General features: G+C 57.2%; 1 protein-coding gene across 1 annotated transcript; it reads left to right on the forward strand.

Annotated features, from left to right (window-relative positions):
- Positions 1–8,010: 8,010 nt before the first annotated feature.
- On the forward strand, positions 8,011–17,672 carry Bcl3 (BCL3 transcription coactivator). The gene is made up of 9 exons (XM_013146797.2): positions 8,011–8,304; positions 9,985–10,135; positions 15,364–15,472; positions 15,706–15,910; positions 15,995–16,083; positions 16,374–16,451; positions 16,587–16,754; positions 16,842–16,959; positions 17,068–17,672. The coding sequence occupies exons 1-9, from the start codon at positions 8,067–8,069 to the stop codon at positions 17,253–17,255; spliced, it is 1,344 nt and encodes a 447-aa protein (XP_013002251.2). The 5' UTR covers positions 8,011–8,066; the 3' UTR covers positions 17,256–17,672.
- Positions 17,673–21,899: the final 4,227 nt, after the last annotated feature.

Consider the following 21,899-nt stretch of genomic DNA (forward strand, 5'->3'; position numbering starts at 1 on the left):
TGTAATGGCCTGGCCTGCAGTCATCAGTAGTAGAAGTATAAACCAAGGAAATCATTCCATAATTTAGAACACAGGTCACCCAGGGGAAAAGGAGGGTATCATTTTTGGTAAACGCAGAGGGGTCTTCTCAAGAATGAGTCATACTATACCTTCTTTTCTTTTGTTTTGTTTTCGAGTTTTTGTTTTTGTTTGTTTGTTTGGAACCCGAACTCCAACTCATAACCTTGCATTTGTCAGGCAGGCGCTGTGCGGCTGAATCCCCAGCCCCACATTATTTCTTTCTTTTTTTTTTTTTTTTTGGTCTTTTTCGTTTTTATCGGTACCAGGGATCGAACTCACAACTGCCTGCTTTCCAGGCAGGCGCTTATGCCGCTGAGCTAAATCCCCAGCCCCCCACATTATTTCTTAACCTAACTTGTCCTACAGTAGTTGTGGAGTCCAGCGTTGTGGTGTCCACCTGTAATCCCAGCTGTCTGCGAGGCTGAGGCAGGAGGATCACAAATTTGGACCCAGCCTGGACAGTTTACTGAGACCCTGTCTCAAAATAAAAATATTTTTTAAAATGGGCTGGGGTGGGGCTGGGGATTTAGCTCAGCGGCCTAAGCGCCTGCCTTGCAAGCAGGCGGTCCTGAGTTCGATCCCCGGTACCGATTAAAAAGGAAAAAGACAAAAAAAAAAAAAAAAAATGGGCTGGGGTGTAGCTCAGGGCAAAGGTCCTGGGTTCAATTCCCAGGACCCGCTCTCAAAACAAATTGTGAAATGGAGCATTACGCTTTAACTTGGAGCAGTTCTCCGGGATCGAACTCACGACCTTGCACTCACCAAGCAGGTGCTCCCTGCCACTGAGCTAAATCCCCACCCTTCTGCTTTGCCACTCTGAAAGGTTTTGGAGTGCTGGAGACAGAATCACAGTCTGTGCCCTAGGAAGGGGACGGGGTGGGGGTGGGGCACAGGAAGAGAATTGGGGATCTGAAACCCAGAATCCAACCTGATTTTCCCAGCAGTCAGCACAGCGCTGTGGCCGTGTGTGTGTGTGTGTGTGTGTGTGTGTGTGTGTGTGTGTGACCACAGGAGGCGGAGTGACAAGGTCAGGGCTGCTGCTGTGACTGCAGAGGGCACCTCGGCCACCACCCCTACCGCCTGCAGAGCGTGACAGGACCGCTGGCATCACCACTGCCCAGTCGCCATGAGAGGCCGAGAGGACCCTGCCTGGGCTCCAGGGACTCGGCGGGTCCCCAGGGCCGTGGGAACGGTGCAGCCAGGGGCTGCCCCACCTGGGACAGAGGTTAGGGACAGGGCGGTGAGCCCTGCGGCCGCTCAGATGAGGAAGGCCTTGGTGCGACCTTGGCTTCCCCAGGGACTTTTGGGTCTGTATTCTTAGGCCGGGCGGCTGCAGCTCCGGACACCACAGGAACCGCCTGACTTCCAGGGAAAAGGAGAGCCTCTTCGGGGGGTGGCGCTTCCAGAGGGGCTCCAGCTCCAGCTTCGGGCACGCTTGGCCCACTCCAGGGGCGCCGGTGACTCAGAGCTCAGCAGCGACTGCTAGCAGCGTGCACACCTGCCATCCGGGCATCTGGGAGGCCGAGGCAGGAAGATCGCAAGTTTAAGGGCAGCCTGGGCAACTCAGCAAGACCCTGGGTCAAAATAAAAAATAATAATGGGAAAAAACTGAAATAGTAATAACAGGCTGGGACTGAAGCTCAGCGTGAGGCCCTGAGCTGGGTGGGCGGGTAGGACAGTCAGCACTCTAATCCCCCACCACACCCAGGACAAAGCAAGGCTCCCTCCTGGCCCTGGGCTGCTCCAGCTCTGCGGTAGGGAGCTGCGTCTGAGGGAGCAGGCGGCACGCAGGCCCACCTGGGGCCTCAGGAAGGCGGTGGGGCCCAGCCCAGGCTGTAGTCTAACACTGGTCACAGCCACCACCTGGAGACAACTGAGACCACTGGCCCAGACCCACAGGGAGCCATGCAGCAGCCTGGGGCCGCTGCCAGCCCAGGGCCTGGCCTGGATTCCCAGGCAGCCTTCCCTCTTTTTTGTCTTCTTTTAAATATATATATACAAGATCCGGGCTGGCCTTGAACTCACTACAGAGTCCAATGATCCTCCTGCCTCAGCCTCCCAATTTTTTTTTTTAATTTAAGGAGAAAAGGAAAAAAAATAGAAAAAGGGTACAAGTTATACAGAATTTCAGAAAACATAAACAGTAGGAAATCACTAGTTGATAGATTACGTATTGTTATCTTAGAAATAGTTGTTCAAGTTACAAAATTAAAGCATATAAAGTGGACTTTCAAACAGTGAGACTGCAAACTGTTCTGTTCAGTGATCCAACAAAACTCAGTAATATGGTTATCTGTCTTATACACTTAAATATCATGCAGTTATATCCTTGAGAGCACTTTCTTTCGTACAATGACAATTACACATTTTGGGTTTTGTTGCTCCCACAGTTCTTATTACTTTTTTTGAAGAGAGTAGAGCCAAATGTGACATAACAGAACAGAGTCAGTCAAATCAAAAGGATGGACATAATAGATAATGTAAAAACAAAATACAAGGTGATCAACAATGGTTACCATACTGCCTCTTGCTATCTTAAAAAGAATTGCCTATATCATCAGTTATAATATAATTGAACAAAACAGTAAAGAATAAAACTAAAACATTGGAGACATTACAGGGCTTTAAAAGAAGATAATAGTCAACTGGGATGTCAGCCTCCCAAATTACTAGGATTACAGGCAGGCACCACCACACCAGCCTGCCTTCTTTCCCTCTTTTCCTTCCTTCCTTCCTTCCTTCCTTCCTTCCTTCCTTCCTTCCTTCCTAGTACTCAGGAGAGAACCGAAGGCCTCTGCATTGGGCTCAAGCTCCTCGCTACCTCGCCCGGCCACCCCACACCTGGCACTGTACACACAGCCCCACCTGGAGAAGGAAGGCCCACTCCTCTGGGGGGTGCAGGAGGAGGAGCCATTGGCACCCCCAGAGCCCTGCTCTGTGCGGTGCGTCCACCCCTCAGGGTTCCTCCTCCCCTTGGACTTGCAGCCTGCCCATGGGGAGCAGGGCCCGGGGCCCCGTCCCTCCCGCTGAGGCCCAGGCAGGGTCCCACCCAGGCCTCCCTCTCTGCCCGGCCTCCTCTCCCGGCCTTACTGGGCCACCCTGCCTGCCCCTGCTCACCTGTCCCCGCCCTTGTGTCACCTGGGCACTGAGTGTGCCAGGGGCCCGGGGCTTTCCACAACTGACCTCGCCTCTGCCTTCCGGCCCCGTCCTGAGCTACAGAAGTGGTGAACAGAGGGCGGCCCAGACCCTAGTCCTCCATGGACGATGGGAGGTGATGCCCAGTGGCCTCATCCACACTGGGCCCCAACACTAACTCACTGAGTCTCTGTCTGTCATACACCACCACTCAGGGGAACCGAGGCCCAAAGACAGCACAAGAGGAAGAGGCAGAGCCCATACAGCCCGTGGTATTGGGTCCTCCAGAAAGCTGGCACACACAGCCAGGTGTAATGGCGCATACCTGTAATCTTAGCACTCAGGAGGCTGAGGCAGGAGGGCCACAAATCCAAGGCCAGCCTGGGCCACAAATAGGGGAGTATGGCGGGGGGGCGGTGCACCCCTGTAATCCCAGCACTTGGGAGGCTGAAGCTTGAAGACTGTTGTGAGTTCAGAGCCAGCCTGAACTGCCCTGTAAGACCCTGTGTCAAAAACAAAACAAAAAAAGGACTTTAGGGAAGCAAAGACTGATGAGGAGCAGCACCCTAAAGACAGGGACAGGACTGGAGGGCAGCAGGCAGGAAGACCAGCACCATAGTGGACAGAAATGCGGGGCACAGGACACGGTCCCCTGCAGTTAGCCGAGCTTTATCCTTTTTCGGAACTGGGGATTGAACCCCAGGCCACTGTGCTAAGCCAAGGCCACAGCCCATCTTTTAATTTTTACTCTGATGCAGCATTTTGCTAAACTGGCCATCCTGGGCTCAAAGGTGCAATCCTTCTGCCTCAGCCTTCCAGAACGCTGGGATTACAAGTGTGCACCACCTCACTGAGCTCAGAGACAGACCTTGGAGGGGTCACCGTTGGAGGTTGTCCATGGCATAGAAGCCTAGCAGCTGGACCACAAGTATTTTGCTTAGTTTTATTTGAAGGACAGCCAAATGGCCACTCCCACATTCTGTGCTAACAACACCGATGGGTTGTAAATGTCATTTCCCCATTTACCGAGAGCACACACTGGGCCAGGCCTGGGCCACAGGACTTAGACCACTCTGACCTTCACAGCCCCCAGAATGTCTCAACTGCAGCTCAGAGAGGGCAAGTCACTTGCCTGAGGTCACACAGCTGATACGCAGGAGAGCTGGGACTTGGACCCAAGCGATCAGGCAGTGCCTGGTTAATACATGAGGGCACCAACCCGGGAGCACACTGCCTGGCTGGCTACACCGGCCCACCGGAATTCCTTCTGTCCTTCTGTATGCAGCCTTCCCAGGCCCAATCTCACGCTCATGGGCCGCCCCAGGCAGCAGGAGGAAGGGCCCTGGCATCCATAACCCATGCCCACCGTGGGGACCGGGTGTCGAAATCCTCTGACTCAGCGTCATCCTGTGTGCAGACCCAGTGAGAGGGAAAAAGGGGAAGATTAGGCCTTGGCCCATCCCAGCGGTGCTGAGCTGGCTCCACCGCCAGGGCTGCAGCAGCAGCCCCAGGGCCCTGGGCCGTCCCACTCCACTGGGTGGGGGTCTGCTTTCCCTCTGCAGAGGGGTTGCCAGGTTTTTCTGCTTGCTTGTTTTTTTGGTGGGTTGTTTTTTGCTTTATGGCTTTTTTGAGACAGGGTCTCGCTATGCAGTTCCAGCTGGCCTTGAGCTCACTTTGTAGCCCAGGCTGGACTTGAACTCGCAGCGATCCTCCTGCCTCAGCCTCATTCCTTCCTGGAGCGGAGGTCTAGAAAGGGAACTGGAGAGTGGTCCCACAGCCTCTGCACTAACGTGCAGTTAGGTCCCATCTCAGGTTCAGGAGTGACAGGGGGTCCTGGCCTGAGGCTGAGGTGAGACCAGGCAGGCAGCACAGAGCTAGGAATAGACATCACTCTTCCCTTCCTTCCCTCCTTCCTTTTTTCCTCCCTCCGCTGTTGTATTGAGTGCTTTCTATACATCAGGTCCCAGAGGACAGCTCGGCCTGCCCCTTGCCGCCCACTACTGGGGATAGAATCGAGGTTTTCACCCCTAACTAGCCTTGTTTATTTTTCATTTTGAGACGGGTTCTCCTTGCTAAATCTCTAAGTTGGCCAGCCTGGGCTTGAACTTTGAATCCTCCTGCCTCAGTCTCCCTCGTGCCCTGCAAAAAGCCTGTTTGTTGGCTTGGTCCGTGTTACAGGTGAGGAGCCCGAGGCTCAAGGAGAGTAAGTCACTGCTGGACGGGTCAGGGGACACAGTGCTGGCTGCCCCCTCAGCCTGAGGCAGGAACTCAGCCAGCCCTGGCTTCTCCCCGCAGGGCAAGTCAAGGCTCAGAGAGCGCCAGAGCTGCTCCAGGCTTCTGCTGGGCTCCACTCCCCCTGGGACCCCAGCAGGTGGTCCCGGTCCCGGCTCCCCCGGAGTGGAGCAGAAGTGCAGAGGGGGGAGAGGGCTGAACCGCGGGAGGCCGTGGGGAAAGTGTGGGGCACCGAGCAGCACTTCCGGCCTCCTCTGGGAAGTTTCTGGGACTCATCCAGGGGCTGCCCCTGCCGCCGAGGGACCTCCAGAACTCCTGGGGACCGCGGTCCTGGGATGCAGAGAGCAGGGGGAACCGGGGGCGTCCTGGCTCTGCAGCCTCCATTCCTGCCACAGGAGGGAGGCCACCGTGGGAGCCGGGACTTTCCTGCGCGGCAGAAGATTCTGGGAAGTCAGACAGCTGCAGGGCGGGGCGCTCCCGGCTCCCTTCCCTTCCCTTCCCTCCCGCGGCGCGGGGTCCCCAGCCTCCCCACCCCACCGCACCCCTGCACAGTGGCCCCTAAGACTTCAACCCCGGAACCCTCAGACCCTCCACCTCTCCTCCCTCTTCTCTGAGCTGCTTCTTCCCCTCAGTCTTCAAGACTTCTGCAGGCTGTGTCCTTCCCCCTCCCCGATATCTCTCCCCTCCCCCAGATCTCACCCCTCCCTCAGACCGCACCCCCTCCCTCAGACCTCACCCCTACCCGACCCTCTTGCCCACCATTTGTCCTGAGCCTGGACACAGTCAGTGCCCAGTCCATTGAAGCCCCGGCTGGACAGACACTGCCCTTTCTGGGTCCTGCCTGGCCAAGCCAGCACATCACCTGCCTCAGGGTGACAGAAGTGATGAACCCTGGGGTCCTTCCAACCACATCTCAGGATCACCACCCTAGGCCCCACCCCTGGCATCAGCTTCTTTTCTGTACAGTGGCATTTGGGGGTCCTGCAGGGGAGGGCTGGACACCAGCAGGCAGAGTGGACGTCTGCCCCATGGTCGAGGAACAGTCGCAGGACAGGGGATGGCTTGTCCGAGGTCCCACAGGGAGCCGGGATAGAGGTGACATCTGAACCAGGCCTGTGCTCCCTCCCAGGGTTCTGCAGAGGGCCACATCTGGAGAAGGAACCAGGAGGCATGCCTGAGGTTCTGGGTCCCAGACCCCCATATCCCTGGTTAACCATCCATCGGGCGGGTGGCTGAGCCAGCAGCCAAAGTCCCACACACCCACTCTCAGGGTCACAGGGAGCCGGGAACGGAGACAGAGATCCTGAGAAAGGGACCAGACCGAGGGCTCAGGCCTGTGATCCCTGCACTCTGGAAATCTGAGGCGGGGGAGAGGGGGTGCATGTCTGGGCCCAGCCTTAATTTAGCAATTTAACAAGCCCTCGTCTCAAAATAAAAAATAAGAAAAGGGCTGGCGACGTGCAGAGGCCCTGGGCTCCAACTCCTGGCACTACAAAAGGGGGCGGAAGACGCGGCGGGGCACAGCGGCACAGACCGAGGGACATCCAGACAGGGACCCCCGGGCAGGTCTGCAGTGCAGGCCCCACTCCTGCCCGCTGCGCCCCTGGGCCTCCCCTCCTCCCGTGACTCAGTGACCGGGGCTCAACCCCGGCCGCGGCCCCGCCCCCAGGGAAATCCGGGAAAGCCCCGCGCGGCTGGGGCTCCGCCTCGGGGCGGGGACGGGAGGGAGGGGACGGGGCGGGGTGCGGCCTGAGTCACCTCCCCCGCCCGCCGGGCCAGTTCCCCACCCTGGCAGGGCCGGGCGCCGGCGGGGGAGGGGCGGGCGGGGTCGAGTCCCTCCCCGCCCCTGTTTCTCCGCGCCTCCCGCCGCCGCCGCGGTGTCTGAACCTCCAGTCTTTCCTCCTGTGCACCTGGGGCTCCCCCAGCACCAACCACTCTGTGCCCCGCAGTCCTGGCTCGGTGCAGAGGCCCCGTAGACAGACACACAGCCAGGGTTCCTCAGTGCACCCCACCCACCCCGACCACAGCTGCTGGGGCGCAGGGAGGAGGCGGAAAGGGGGCAGAGGATCAGAGGGTTCGCTGCCTGGGTGCCAGCCCACGGTGCCAGTCCCCGGGAGGCTGAGGCGGGAGGATCGCTACCAGTCCCAGCCAGCCAGGACTACAGAGCAAGACTGTGTCAAAACCCATAAGGAAGCGGCTCGGGAGGGGCAGTGCCCGGTCAAGGTCACCGGGGAGGAAGTGGGAACAGGAATTCGAACCCTGGACCCAGCGGCCCGGTGGCCTCCAGGAATCGGGGAGGGGAGGCGGGCGAGTGAGAGACAGACACCTGGAGACCACAGACAGACCGCGACGGGGACGCGGGGACGCGGGGTGGCACCGAACACCGGCCTTCGCCCGCCCCAGTCCGCGGCCGGGCCTGGCTCCTCCCCGGGAGCCCGGGCGCGGCGGCTCGGCGGGTGCAGGAAACCCCTGGGGCGGCCGGCGGGGGGCGGGGTGCGGGCGGGGCGGGGGCGGGCGCCGGCACCGCCCCGGACACAAAAGTCCCTTCGGCCCGGCCGGCGGCGGGGAAGTCCCTGAGCCCGCGACAGCGCCCTCCCGTGCCGCCCGCCGCGCGCTCCGCCGCCGTCCCCGGCGGCCCCATGCCCCGATGCCCCGCGGGGGCCATGGACGACGGGCCGGTGGACCTGCGCACCCGGCCCAAGGCGGCCGCGCCGGGCGCCGCGCTGCCGCTCCGCAAGCGCCCCCTGCGCGAGCCCTCGCCGGGCCCCGCCGTGCCCCGCGCCGCGCCCCCGGACCCCCTGCGCGGCGGCTGCGGAGCCCCGGCCGCGCCCCCGCCCCCCCACGGCCTGCCCAGGCCCGAGGCGCTCTACTACCCGGGTGAGTGGCTCCGCGGGCCAGGCACAGGGTCAGTGCGGGAGCCGGCACCGGGGACAGAACGCATGGAGTTCCGGGTGGCTGGGCGACAGCAGACTGGAACCTGAGGTCCCCGGGACTCGGATAGGAAATCTTCAGGCAGCAGGCAGCAGGGCTTTGAGACCTGCAGATAGCAGGGTTCTGGGAAGCTGGGAGTCCGGGACAGGGCCCCCGGGCCAAATGGCACACATAATGGGGAGCCAGGGAACAATGCCCAGAGATACAGATGGGGGCTTCAGAATCTAGGGGCAGAGCCTGCCCTTGCAGGGACATGGAATTACAACCGCTTAACCAGAATGCTCTGGTGCGTGCATGAATTCCAGCACTGAGGAAGGCCGAGGCAGAAAGATTGCCAAGTCTGAGTCCTGCTAGACAATTTATGGAGACTCTGTCTCGAGATAAAAACTGCAAAGAGCTGGGGCTGTAGCTAGTAGCAGAGTGCACCAGGGTCCCAGCCCCAGGACAAGGGGAAAGTGCTGTACATGTACGAGGAATTCACACTGGGCCCTGAGAAACTGGGCTTCCTGGTATCTAGATATGTGGGCTCAAAGAGTCAACCAAACAGACTGGGGTTGTATGCAGGTTGACATGAGAGAGTGCCAGAAAAAAGTCTGAGGGACTCATATCAGGAGGCGCGGGAATTAGAGAGAGTTGGGAGCTGAGCAACCCCAATGTCTGGGATCAGGAGGATCTAAGGGGGAAAACCTGATGCTCCAGGGACCCAGTGTTCCGGCCAGTTGTGTATATCACAGGTCAACAGGTTCTGCCTGGGGTCAGTGGGTCAGAGACTGGGGAAATGTGGTCCTCAAGGATTAGGGCCAGATGAGAGATTTGGGGCTCCCCATGGAAGGCCTTAGAGCCCCAAGAGCCGGTAAATGCAGGTCCAGAACCTGGAAACAAGAATGCAAGTTCCCAAGGATGACAGAAGACAGGGAAAGCCACGCAGTGGCCTCATTCCAGATCTCAAAGGGGGGCACCATCTACCACAGCAGTCTTACGACCCCAGGATCCCCAGAGCTGCCCAGAGTCCGTCTCTAGAGCACCAGGTGCTCACCCAGTTTCCACAGCTCCCACCCCACTGGTGCAGCAGGAGAGAAGCCTCTTCTTCCTCCATCCCCTGGGTGAGAGCCAGGCCTCAGTTTCCCCTATCAGTGTCTAGTGGATGTGGTTTTCAATACCCAGGCCTCTTTGGGCCTTGGCCCAGGATCTGGAGCCTCTCTGAGGCAGCTCATGTCCAGTCCACGCCCCACACCCACGTCTTCATGCAGATCCCCACCCTCTCAGCTAGAGTTATTCAGCAAGCAGACCCTGGGGACCAGGAAGGGGGTGGCCCTCCAGCTTGGAAGTGTAAAGGCTCTGCCTGGTGGGGGGTAGAGGTCAGACCCACAAGGGCAGAGCTGAAGAGGCTGCAGGTACCCAGTGCAGGGATGTGGGCCAGGAGGTGGATTTGGAACTGCAGAATTAGTGTGAAGTGCAAAAAAGAGCTGGGACAATGGTGCACGCCTGCAATCCCAGCTCTCAGGAGGCTGAGGCAGGAGGACCCCTTGAATTCCAACAAGGGACTTTGGTATTAAGGCCTAGAGTGGGCACAGGTGGAGGTGTGCGTGTTCCACTTACTGGTGCCATTTCTCTGTTCCCATCCAGGACCCCTACTGCCTCTGTACCCCACCCCACCAGTGGGTTCCTTTCCTCTGTTGAACCTGCCTACACCCCTGTACCCCATGATGTGCTCCATGGAACACCCTCTGTCAGCGGACATTGCCACAGCCACCCGTGCAGATGAGGATGGAGACACGTGAGTGCCGGGCCCTTCCCTGCAGGGAGGAGGGGGAGGCACAGGCACGGTGGTCTGCTCTCCACCGGCAGATGCTCTCAGGTGGCCCTAGAGTCCTGTCTTCTCCACTGCTGCCACTGTGTGACCTTCAGCACGGTCTCCCCCTTTCTGAGCATCAGCTTCCTCCTGCTGAGAAAGGGCTCCCTGAGCGCGGTGACCTCCTTGGACTCTTTCTGGAGCAGTGATCTTCACATTTTCTCAGAGCTGGGAATTGAACCCAGGGCCTCATGCATGCCAAGCACACCGTAACCACTGAGCTATCCCCTCCTCCTTCAAATTTTTTATCACAATCCAAAAAGGAGAAGGTACATTTCTGATCAATTACCTATTTGAATGATGCATAGGAAGCCCCAGCACTAAGCCTGGTATCGTAGGTGTTTACTAAGTGCTAATTAATGTTACAGTCATTATTTTATCTCCATTCCAGTGTACATGCACACATGCAAACTTGAAGTAAAAATTGCACAGAGCTGGGGACCCTTACCTGTTACCCCAGCATTTGGGAGGCTGAGGCAGGAGGATCTTGAGTATGCGGCCAGCCTAGGCTACATAACGAGTTCAAGTGTGTCCATGAGTCTGCACGACACAGCAGACCCTGGTTCAAAAGAAACGAAAGAAAACAATACTTACCTTCTTTCGAAGGACCTATTTTGATCTTTTCTATTCTAGTCCATTGTCTCGTGGTCATAGCCCACTAAGTCCGATTTCACAGTCCCCTGGCTTGTCACCTGCAGTTCAGAGAACATGTTCCCGAGGCTGCCGGGAGCCCTGGCTGTAGCCCTGTGCCGAGCATGTAATGGACACTCAGTACAATTGACCGCCATGATTACTGTTACTAGGTTGGCCTGGGTTTAAATCTTCAGTGGCTCATGTCCTTCCCCACTGTGCAAACAGGAACTAAACAGGGTTGGCTTCTCTAAAATCACTTAATCTCCCAATGCTAAGGGAGGCTGAGACAGGAGGATCTCAAGTTTGAGCCATCTGAACAGTTCAGAGAGACCCTGCCTTAAATAAATAAAAGGGGGTGTTCTGTGGTGGAGGCCCTTGGTTCTGTGGTTGGATCCCCAAGACCAAAGACATAGGAGCCGGAGAAGGGCCATTGAGTAACTTACATCTTTGGGCCTCAGTTTCCCTGTTTGGAACCCAGGCCTTGTTCTAACCCATCATGCTTAGGATGATAGACACAGTATGGTGCACAGAACAGGCCTCTGCAAACGAAGTGGGCAGCATGCAGATGGAGCCCCAAGTGCTGTGTGGAGGCCATCTGTGGGCCCAAGCAGAGAAAGTTCCTGATACACCAGGGCCCCACCGACCTGGCCCCTCCCACACTGGGTGCATGGGGGGTCATCTGGAAACAGGTTTCCTTTGTATCTGTCCCCAGGGGTGAGGTGTTTGTGGCCTGGAAGCCGGAGGCCAGGAGAGGCCACCAGGCCCACAGGTCCCCAGCCGCAGCCCCTCACCCCACGCTGCCTCCTCCCGTCCCCAGCGCAAACACTCAGGCCTCAGCTGCCGGCTGGGGAAATCCCTTCCCCGCAGAGCCCGACCGCAGCCCAGCTGCTCGCCCTCCCCACGTCAGCACCCTTCACTCACTGGCGGCGGCGCTCCCTCCAACCTTAACCCCTTCCGCTGGGGCCCGGCTTTACCGGAACCGGCAGCTGGCGCAGCCCCAGCCTGCGCCGCCCCCACCCCGCGCTTCACACGGGGGAGGCAGGGGGCGGGAGGGCAGCGGACGCCAAGCCTGAGTCCCCAAGGAAACAAAGGTGCGGGCTGGACTTGCAGGGCAGCTCTACCCCACACACACACTAGATTAGGGAGCAGGGAAATCTTGCTGGAGGGGAACGCATGTCTGAGGGCAAAAGTTGGGATACTTTGCGTCTTGATCCTGGCAGGGTTAGGGAACAAGCTGAGGGCAGCCAAGGAGCCAAGCAGTGGGAGAAGCCATTGGCACAGCACCAGTTACGCTGTAATTTGCAAGGAATCTTTTCAGAAACTACAAATTGCAAGCCAGGTGTTGTGGCAGCAAGCCTGTGATCCTGGCACTCTTGGAGGCTGAGGCAAGCAGGTGTCATGTTCAAACTCAGCCTGGGCAATTTAGCAACTGTTAGCTGCTGGGTTTTTGTTGCGCTGTATTATTTTCTCAACAATGCTTTTAAATTTTAAATTTTAAAATCTTAAAATTAGAGCCGGGCGTGATGGCTCACTCCTGTAATCATAGCACTCGGGAGGCTGAGGCAGGAAGATCGTTGCGCGTTGGAGACCAGATTGGGCTACAAAGTGAGCTCAAGGTCAGCCTGAACTGCATAGAGAGACCCTGTCTCAAAAAGATGAAGAAAAAAAAGATTCTAAAAATAAATTAAGTTTAAAACTTTTTTTAATTGAGACAGGGTCTCAGTATGTAAGTCAGGCCAGCCTCGTGCACACTGGGTAACCCAGGCTGGCCTCAGTCTCCCCAGTGCAGGGAGTACATGTATTAGCTGCCGTCACACTCAGCTAATTTAAATGTTCAGAAGGGCTGAAGATGTAACTCAGAGGGAAGGCCCTGGGCTCAATCCCCATTACTGGGGGGGTAAAGAAGAAAAAGACAGGGACATCCGAAGGTTAAACTGGGCACCCAGCCCTGTGCAAGGGCAAAGACATGTGAATCTGCTCTTGCCTGGAAGGCCAGGTCTCCAAAGGGAGGGGGATTGGGAGGCTGTGTCCAGGGTTTCCCAAAAGGGCAGGAAGGAAGGGGTAATGTGGAAACTTAAGAGCTTAGAGGGAGTGAGGAAGTCCTGATTCTTCAGGAAGGCTATGCTGCTAGATTCCGGGCTCCCGAGGGACCTTGGGGTGGACATGGGGTACCGCACCGCGAGCCAGCTGGAGTCTGACCCCTTAGGGCGGGGTTCCCGAGGGCCCACGCTTGCTGGGAGGGAGGCCTGGGGCTTCTGTATCCCAACCCCAAAAGAGCCAGGCCTGCTTGGGCTGGGGCTCCCAGGCCCCTCGAGGAGGAACGCTGGGGTGCCAGGGGTGCCGCGTAGGTCCCCGGCGACGGGACAGGCTTCCCTCCCCCGGGAGCAGGAAGCGGAGCCCCGCCCCGCGGACCTGTTACTGGAAGTCCGAGGGCTGGGCCGCCCCTCCCGTCCCCACTTCCTCCAGCCCCACCCCACCCCCTGCGGCCCGCGCGTTTATGGGAACTCAGGCCTGGACGGTTTCTCTGAAATCGTTCGCTGCCTCTGCCCTCGCGTAACCTCGGCGGCCGCGAAAGGGACCCAGGCCAGGCGTCGAGGGACGCAGGGAACAGGCACTGGAGAGCTAGAGGGGTTCCCAAGGACCCCGGCCGGCCGTTCTCCCTGACAGCTCCTGTTTAAACTTGACTTGCTGGGTCTACGATCCAGCTCTGAGGTCGCCTGCACCGTCTCGCCCTGGCATGTGGCGCTGTCCTGGGCTGTGCACCTTTGTCCTAGCGCGCAGCTAAGTGCTCCGCAGCTCCATTTGCACCCCTAGCCCTCTGAGGCCCCAGAGGTGTCCTGGGCTCCCAGATTTCTGTGCCCTGACCTGAACGTGCTGGAGAATCCTAGTTGGGAAAGGGACTCCTGCTTAGGAGGGAGCCACTGTCACTGAGACTGGCTGCTGTAGTGAAGGACTTTGAATAAAGGTCAGGAAGGCTGCAGGTGCAGGCAGCCTCATGCCCCCGCCTCGGTCCCCCAGCCCACGCAAACGCACGCTTGCACACCCCAGATCTCCCCAGATGGTCCTTAAGCTCCTCCCCGCTTACTGGGAATTGAACCCAGGGCCTCTGCAGCCAGCTACGCTCCCAGCCCTTTTATTTTTCATTGCTCCAAGCTGGGCTGGAAACCTTCTGCCTCAGCCTCCCAGAGTGCAGAGATTAACGCTCATGTGCGACCACCCCTGGCTGCCTTCAGCACTTCCCACGCTGCGGTCCCAGGAAGTTCAGAAGCACAGCCAGGGAAGCATAACCCTGATCGGTACCTCCTTTGGGCCTGGGAGAGGCTGAGCTGCTGTGTAATTTCACGGGGCCTCCGCCATCCCACAGGGAATGCCGGTGCTGCTCCTGGGGTGGCTTCTGGGCTGGGGCCTTCGGTCACTGGTTGGCACCATGCGAAGGCTCCCCCACCTCTTGGGGTGTGACATTGAGTTACAGGTTCTCCTCAGAAGAGGGTAATTCCTGGGGTGTCTGAAAGCTGACACCTTTCCAGAAACTGGGGGGATGAGTCCCTCAGTCTGGAAGGGCTTCTGGACTACAAAGCCCAGCCCCAGAGCAGTGTCCCTTATGTCCCTCTCTCTCTCCCCACTACTGCAGATCCTTGAGGGCACCAAGCTCACCACCCCCCACCCCATGTCACAGAAGAGAAAACTCTGGGGGGAAGGAGAAAAGGACAGTGGTAGCTTTGAGGACAGCCAGGTGGTGGTCGACATGGGTCCCTGTATTCAGTTCACCCCTGTGGACTCTCTCAGTGTCCCCTGCTGTCCTAGGCTCTGGGTACCAAATGCAGCCTGAGCAATGGGTGAGGGGATTCAGACAGGAAAGAAGTGCAGTCTCCTGTAGGCCACCAGGCCAAGCAGGACGGAGAGGAAAACAAGGTACAGGAGGAGGTCAGCTGCTGCCCTTCCACCCCAGCAGGGGGCCGGCACACCCCTGGGGAGACTTCCTGCTGAAAGAGGAGCCAAAAGGAGCTGTGGCCTAAAGGAGTCCCCGGGGTGCGGGGGAACAGGTCCCATAGGGCCACACTGGGAACTTTAGGTTGCTTTGTGCTGGGCATGGCAGTGGGAGCCTGTAATCCCAGCACTCTGGGAGACTGAGGCAGGAGGACAGCAAGTTTGAGCAAGCCTGGGCAAGTTAGTGACTTAGAAAGACCCTGTGTCAAAGTTAGGGAGGCTGGAGATAGAGCTTGGTGCAGAGGTCCTGAGTTCAACCCCGCAATGCATACATTAAAAGTCTCCCCAAAAAAAGTCTCTCTCTGGCTGTCTTGGGGGTCAACAGTGGGGCAGAGCAGAAGCAGGAAGGCTCCAGGAGAGGGGACTGGAACACCAAGAGGGTACCAAGGGAGCAGAAGCAAGGTAAAGGTGGAGATGGAGAATTCTGGAGAGGCGTGGCCCCTGCATCCCGGCACGGGTTGGAACTGGTGGGGAGCAGGCACAGCAGAGCGGGAGAGGTGACGCCCCTAAAGTGTGTGATCGCTCCGCCCCAGGCCTCTTCACATCGCTGTGGTGCAGAACAACGTGGCCGCTGTGCAGCGGCTGTTGGCTCTTTTCAGGCACGCGGGCCGCGAGCTGGACGTGTACAATAACCTTCGGCAGGTGAGGCGCTGGGTACCGCGGCTGCGTCAGGGTAGGGAGGTACCTCGGACTCCAGCCTGGACCCTTCCTGTCTGGGACCGAACTCCTGTGTGAGGGAGGAGGGGGAGGCGCAGAGCTCAGGGTCCTCACAGAGAAAAAAGGGGAGCCAGATTCTCGAATCCGGGAGAGGTGGCTCAGAGGGCTGGCTGGGGTGCTGGGCGGGACACCTGTGACTCACAGAAGCTGTTCCCCAGACTCCACTCCACCTGGCTGTGATCACCTCGTTATCCAATATGGTCCAGCTGCTGGTGACGGCTGGTGCCAGCCCCATGGCGCTGGATCGCCATGGACAGACCGCAGCCCACCTGGCGTGCGAGCACAGCAGCCCAAACTGCCTGCAGGCCCTGCTGGACAGCGCGGCCCCCGGTTCCGTGGACCTAGAGGCCCGAAATTACGACGGTGAGTCCACCACCACCGGGGCAGGCTGGGCGGTCCAACCCACAGCCCTAGGCCCAGGTCTAAAAGAGTGTCCCATTCTCTCAGGGCTCACCGCCCTGCATGTGGCTGTGAACACCAAGTGCCACCAAGCTGTGCTACTTCTGCTAGAGCGTGGTGCGGACATTGACGCAGTGGTGAGTGGAGGAGGCGTGGCCGGGGGCGGGGGCGTGGCTTAGGAGAGGCGGGCCTAGAGTGAAGTGGGAGGGGCTGGAGTTTTGTGGGCGTGTCCTACAGTGGCTGTGGGCGTGTTTCGGTCGGGACTGGACTGGGTGGTGGGTGGGATCTTGGTGTGGGCGTGGCTGTGGGTGGGGCTTGAGGTACAGACCAGGACAGGGAAGATGGACTAAGCCAACAGGATTCGGGCCACCGACTCTTTGGGCAGGAGATGGGGAAACTAAAAAGCTTTGTCCTTTCTCCCCCGCAGGACATTAAGAGTGGCCGTTCCCCGCTCATCCACGCCGTGGAAAACAACAGCCTCAGCATGGTGCAGCTACTGTTGCAGGTGGGACGGGCACCCGCGCTGTCCTCCCCCACCCCACCCCAACCCCCAACACGATCCAGAGCCAGGACCCTGTCCCCCAGCGTGCCCCTGCCGGGCCACGCGGCCGCTGACCCAACCCCACTGACCCCCCAACAGCACGGCGCCAACGTGAACGCGCAGATGTACTCGGGCAGCTCCGCGCTGCACTCGGCGTCGGGCCGCGGGCTCCTGCCTCTCGTGCGCACCCTGGTCCGCAGCGGCGCTGACAGTGGCCTCAAGAACTGTCACAACGACACGCCGCTCATGGTGGCGCGCAGCCGCAGGGTGAGTGCGCCCCCGGCTGGGGGACGCAGAGATGGGTGGAGGCAGCGGGGGAGGGGGGGACTTGCAGTGACGCCCCTCCTTCCATAGGTCATTGATATACTAAGAGGCAAGGCCACCAGGGCCGCCTCTGCGACACAGACCGAGCCCTCCCCGGACCGAAGTGCCACCACCTCCCCCGAGAGCAGCAGCCGCCTCAGTTCCAACGGTGAGCGCCCCCCTCCCGGCGCGCGCCTCCTCCTGGAGGTCCAGCAGCCCGGCCCGGCTCTTGGGCCTGGCCTTACTGCCCCTCTCACTGGCCACTCCCCTCCTACAGGTCTCCTTTCTGCTTCGCCGACCTCTTCGCCCTCCCAGTCTCCCCCCAAGGACCCGCCCGGATTCTCCCTGGCCCCTCCCAGTTTCTTCCTTCCTCCTCCATCTCCACCAGCTTTCCTGCCCTTCCCTGGGGTTCTCCGAGGCCCTGGCCGGCCAGTGCCCCCCTCTCTGGCTCCAGGAGGCAGCTGAGAAGGATGGGGGGGCAGATCTGGAACTCATGGGGAGGAGCCTCCCTGCGCTGGGGGGGTCTGCCCTTCTGGAAACTGTGAAGAGCTCATTCTGCCCCCCCCCATCTTCAGGAGCAGGATTTGCACCAAAGCACACGCACCTACCCTGAGCCCCTCGCGTGCATAGACCGTCCCCCGCCCCGCCCCCCCGTGTTGTCCCACCAACCGAGGACTGTGGCATTCTCAGGCATTCAACCCTTGACCCCCTCAGTGTTCATTTGCTGTCCCCTCCCTGCGCTGGTGGAGCCAGGGAACAGTCCCTCCCCTACCCGCTGTGTCCAGATGGATGAGAGAGGGGCTTAGGCAGGCACTGGTAACAATGTAAATTATTAGGCACGTGGGTTAGATTTCTTTTGTAATAAACTATTTTTGTACCATATCGTTTATGTGGCCTGTCCTGTCCTGAGGTGGTCGGAAGGACATGTACCTGTGTGTGCACACCCGTGTCAGACGAGTGTCTGTGACACTGGGACTTCTGGTGTGTTTGGTCAGGAATTGTGGTGTCACTGGGCCATTATTTCCTGCATCTCCCCTGGAGACACTTTCAGATACGATACCATATCATCCCAGAGTGTGTGTGTGTGTGTGTGTGTGTGTGTGTGTGTGTGTGTTTCGGGAGGAACCTGTAGTTTGTGGGTCCTTGTGGGAGCCCTCCCTCAGTTGCTGTGGTGGGGAAGAAGGGTGCTCCTAACACGGCCCAGGGATATCACAGCATCATTTCTATGTGACTGCCTCACAGAGAGGGTCACATTTTACTCAGTGGCTCCACCTGGCCTGTGTTTTGACCCAGAAGTAGGTCTCTGGGTGACAGCATTGTGACACGTCACCACAAATTCAGTGGCTTTTTAAAATGACACATGTAGCCAGGTGTGGCAGTGCACACCTGTCATTTTAGCACTAAGCAGACTGAGGCAGGTGGATCATCTCAAGCTCAAGGCTCTTAAAGCCCTAGAGATCAGAAAAGCAAAATCTGTTTCACAGGGCCGCAGTCCAGGAGTAAGCTGGCAGGTTCCTTCTGGAAGCTTCAAGAAGGAGTCCGCATAGTGCCTTTCCCTTCTCTGGGGACTAGATTCCTTGTCTGTGGTCCTTCCGTGGTGGCACCACTCAGAACTCTTCCTGGCTTTCCTGCCACCTCTCCCTGGGATTTCTTGTCTCTCTCTCACCACCTGGGCACTTTGGGATCCCCAAGAGTTCAAGGCCAAACTGAACTACATAGAAAAACCCTGTCTCAAAAAAATTAAATTAAATTAAAAAGAGTGACAAAAGAAGAGAAGGAAGGAAGGAAGAAAGAGAGAGAAAGGAGATTATTCCCAGAAGTCTGAAACCAAGTGTCACGCGGTCTGTGGCTGCTCCTTCATGTCCCATCCGGGGCCAGGGTCTGTGTCCATATCTCCTCTGTCTTTTCTAAAACTTGCTGGATTGAGGACCCACTCCCACCCAGCTGATCAAAGATGGTCTCAGCTCCACCTCATTAGCCTAATTACATTTGCAAAAACTTTTTTATTCGTTTATTTTTGGAGACAGGGTATCACCATGTACTTTAAGCTGGCCTTGAACTCACTATGTAGCCCAGACTGGCCTTGAACTTGCTGTGATCCTGCTGTCTCAGCCTCCCGAGAGTGCTGGAATAACAGGCGTGCACCAACATGTCCAGCAAAGGTTGCAAGTGTAGAATGTGGAAATACCTTTCCGGGTGTGTGATCTTCCCTCATCCACTCTGTGTTAAGATCTTTGTGGGTGACAACTTCAATGACTCCCTTTGAATCCGAAACAATTACTGTGACTGATTACTTGGAGACTCATTTCCTTATACTGATATGTAAAAAGCTGGCTAGGGTATTTCCTTCTCTCTTCAACTGACTCTGAGCATTGCAAACAAGGTTAACGGAGGTGCTAATATGTAATCTCTAGCCATCAGACAGCGCTGTTTCCTGGCATAGTGTTCTCCATGTACAGGATTGAGCACTCAAGATGTTAGAGCAAACAGCTCCGGGAATGTCAACTGGGTACAACCTCAAGATAAGAGGCTATGACTTGGGGCTGGGGATTTAGCTCAGTGGCATAAGTGCCTGCCTTGCAAGCACATGGTCGTGAGTTCAATCCTTGGCACTGATTTTAAAAAAGGCTATGACTCCCCAGGGCACAAGAGTTTGCATATCACAAACCAAAGCAATTGCCCCCCAAAACAATTCCACTGCTATCTTAATTGGATTATGTATTGATTTTTCTGCATATCCTTATCTCTGCATTTTGCAGAGATGCCTTTCTCCCACCTGGCCAGCCAGCTCACGTTACTCACAGAATTCCCTCCATCCTCACTGTCACTCACCCCTGAGCCACCCCCTTTCTTCACAGGATAATAAATTCTGGGAGAGGCCTAGGATCAGGCCTTTGCCTGAATGTTCTCACAGGGATTGGGCTCCCCTTAACTTGTTACTCTCACTCACCTCACTGTGGGTTGCACTGGTGGCGATAGATTGGAATTGACATGCTGGGATTCCAATAACATCTCAGTGGGATTACAGATATAACTTTTTGGATTGTAAGGAAAACCAGAAAGAGGATTACAATACTTGGATAACAACTCGATATTTAGGTTTACAATAGATCTTCCTCCGTCCCCCACGATACCTGCCGTGCATGTAAAGTCACACATGGCCACCAGGCTGCCCGGCACAGAGCAGACCATTCAGAGCCATGTCGGAATGAGCAAGCTGAGGCCGGGCTCCTGGCCTTAAAGGTTACCTGAGTTTCCTGTCTGTTCAGTGGGAAGAACACCCACCCGTCCGGGCGAGTGGGCTGGTGAAGCTTTGACAGGAATAACTGGCCTCAGCAGAGGCCCTGGCCCTCTGTGCATGAGAGTGTGGGTGCCTGTGTAACCGTCCCTGCACCTCAGGGTGGACTCAGCACTGACCCAAGCTAAGTGACTTCTCTAAAACAAAGGATCTGGCTTCTCCCCACATGGAAATCCCCTCTCAGGCTACCAGACCTTGGGACTGGGGCGTGTCCTCCCACCCCTCACTGCCAGGAGACACAAACAGGAACTCCAGGGGAGGCAGAAGGCCTTTAATGGGGTCTCTGTGCCCCAGGACCTCAGAATTCAGCACTCACCCCAAGCTCCAAGACATCTCGCTCTATGGCTGTCCCACCACTTCGGGTCACTGCTAAAGGAAGCTGTCATCCATTCAGTGCTTTTCTGAGAGCCCTCCCCCAGCCCCTGCTGGACAATGTCACTGTCCTCGCCATCCTAAGCCCAGAACCAGAGGACGTCTCTCCCAGATGCCCACGTGAAATCTACCAAATCCCTCAATGCTGGTGACATAAAAAGAGATCCTCAGAGTGAGTGCTAAATGGAACACACCTGCTCTCCAGGTGTCTGCAGAACCTCACGTAAGCCCAACTTCTGTTTTGTGGGAGGGAAACTGAGGCCCAGAGGAGGAGGACACTGACTTAGTCTACAGATCCCGACTCCATGATTCACTGTGACCCATGAATCAAAGTCACAACCTGTAACAGGCCACTGTGTGCCTCCTGATACAATGTCCTGGAAGGGTCACAGCCTCCCTTCTCTGATATTCCCACTCCCTGCCTGGATCAAAGCACAAGGAAGCACAAGCAGGCCCAAGCCAAGGGGAGCACCCTAAAAAGAAGTGGCCTGGAATCCCCAAAATGTCACCATTTTGGGAAACAAACAAACCTAGAGATGGTATTAGACCAAAAGAGACCAAAGAGGCAGGAGAACGGAGCACAACACACCATCCCCAAGTGGGTCCAGAGCCAGGCATGGTGGTGCACGACTATAATCCCAGCACTCTGGAAGGCTGAAGCAGGAGGATTCCAAAGTTTGAACTCAGCCTGAAGAATTTATCAATTTAGCAAAACTCTGTCTGAAAATAAAAAATAAAAAAGGGATGGGATGTACCTCAGTGTGAAGGCCCTGGATTCAATACCCTGTGCTGAGAAAGAAGAAGGAGAGGAACGAGGAGGAGGAGGGAGGAGGAGGAAGAAGAAGATCCTCTGGGGGGCGAAAAGTTTTGCACAAAGCAGCTTGGAGGCAATTGGCACTTGGAGTACAGTCTGAGGTTACTAGCGTTGTACCCTCTGCTGTTAAATTGCATCAGGGCTGTGGGAATAAAATGGCCTTACACCTGCAAACACAGCTAAATATCTGGAAGCAAAGTGATGTAATGAGAAACCTCTTCTCACATGGCTGGCGGCAGAGCTGGGGAGATGGCCTGGCAACGGTACAGCAGATTGGCAAATTGAACAACTGCAAATCTGGGTGAAGGGTGTAGAAGGCTCTGTCCGCTCCTTGCAACCTCTCTGTAAGTTCCAGAGACTTCCAAACACTATTCCATAATAGAAGTCGTAGTTTAAAAGCCAACTGGATTTTTTCGTTGTTGCTTTGTTTGTGTGGAGCTGGGAACAAAGTCTAGGGCTTTTAAGGATCTGCGCTGCTCAGAGCTTCCGGTTTCCAGGTCTGCGGGCCTCTGCGGTCAGCGTCTGGGGAGTTGCAAGTTGTCAATGTGCTGCTTCAGACGTGATCATGACCTTGGCGTGTGATTGAAACCTGGGGCGGGGCCAGACTCCTGGGGGCGGAACCAGA

Source organism: Cavia porcellus, unplaced genomic scaffold, assembly GCF_034190915.1.
Source record: "Cavia porcellus strain 051 isolate PalLab524CR breed Dunkin Hartley unplaced genomic scaffold, mCavPor4.1 scaffold_7, whole genome shotgun sequence".
Taxonomy (NCBI): Eukaryota; Metazoa; Chordata; class Mammalia; order Rodentia; family Caviidae; genus Cavia; species Cavia porcellus.

Coding starts and splice junctions, on each gene's coding strand:
- Bcl3 (XM_013146797.2), top strand. CDS start 8,067: ATGCCCCGATGCCCCGCGGGGGCCATGGACGACGGGCCGGTGGACCTG. Junction 16,452..16,586: donor TGGTGCAGCTACTGTTGCAG/GTGGGACGGGCA, acceptor ACCCCCCAACAG/CACGGCGCCAACGTGAACGC. Junction 16,755..16,841: donor TGGTGGCGCGCAGCCGCAGG/GTGAGTGCGCCC, acceptor CTCCTTCCATAG/GTCATTGATATACTAAGAGG.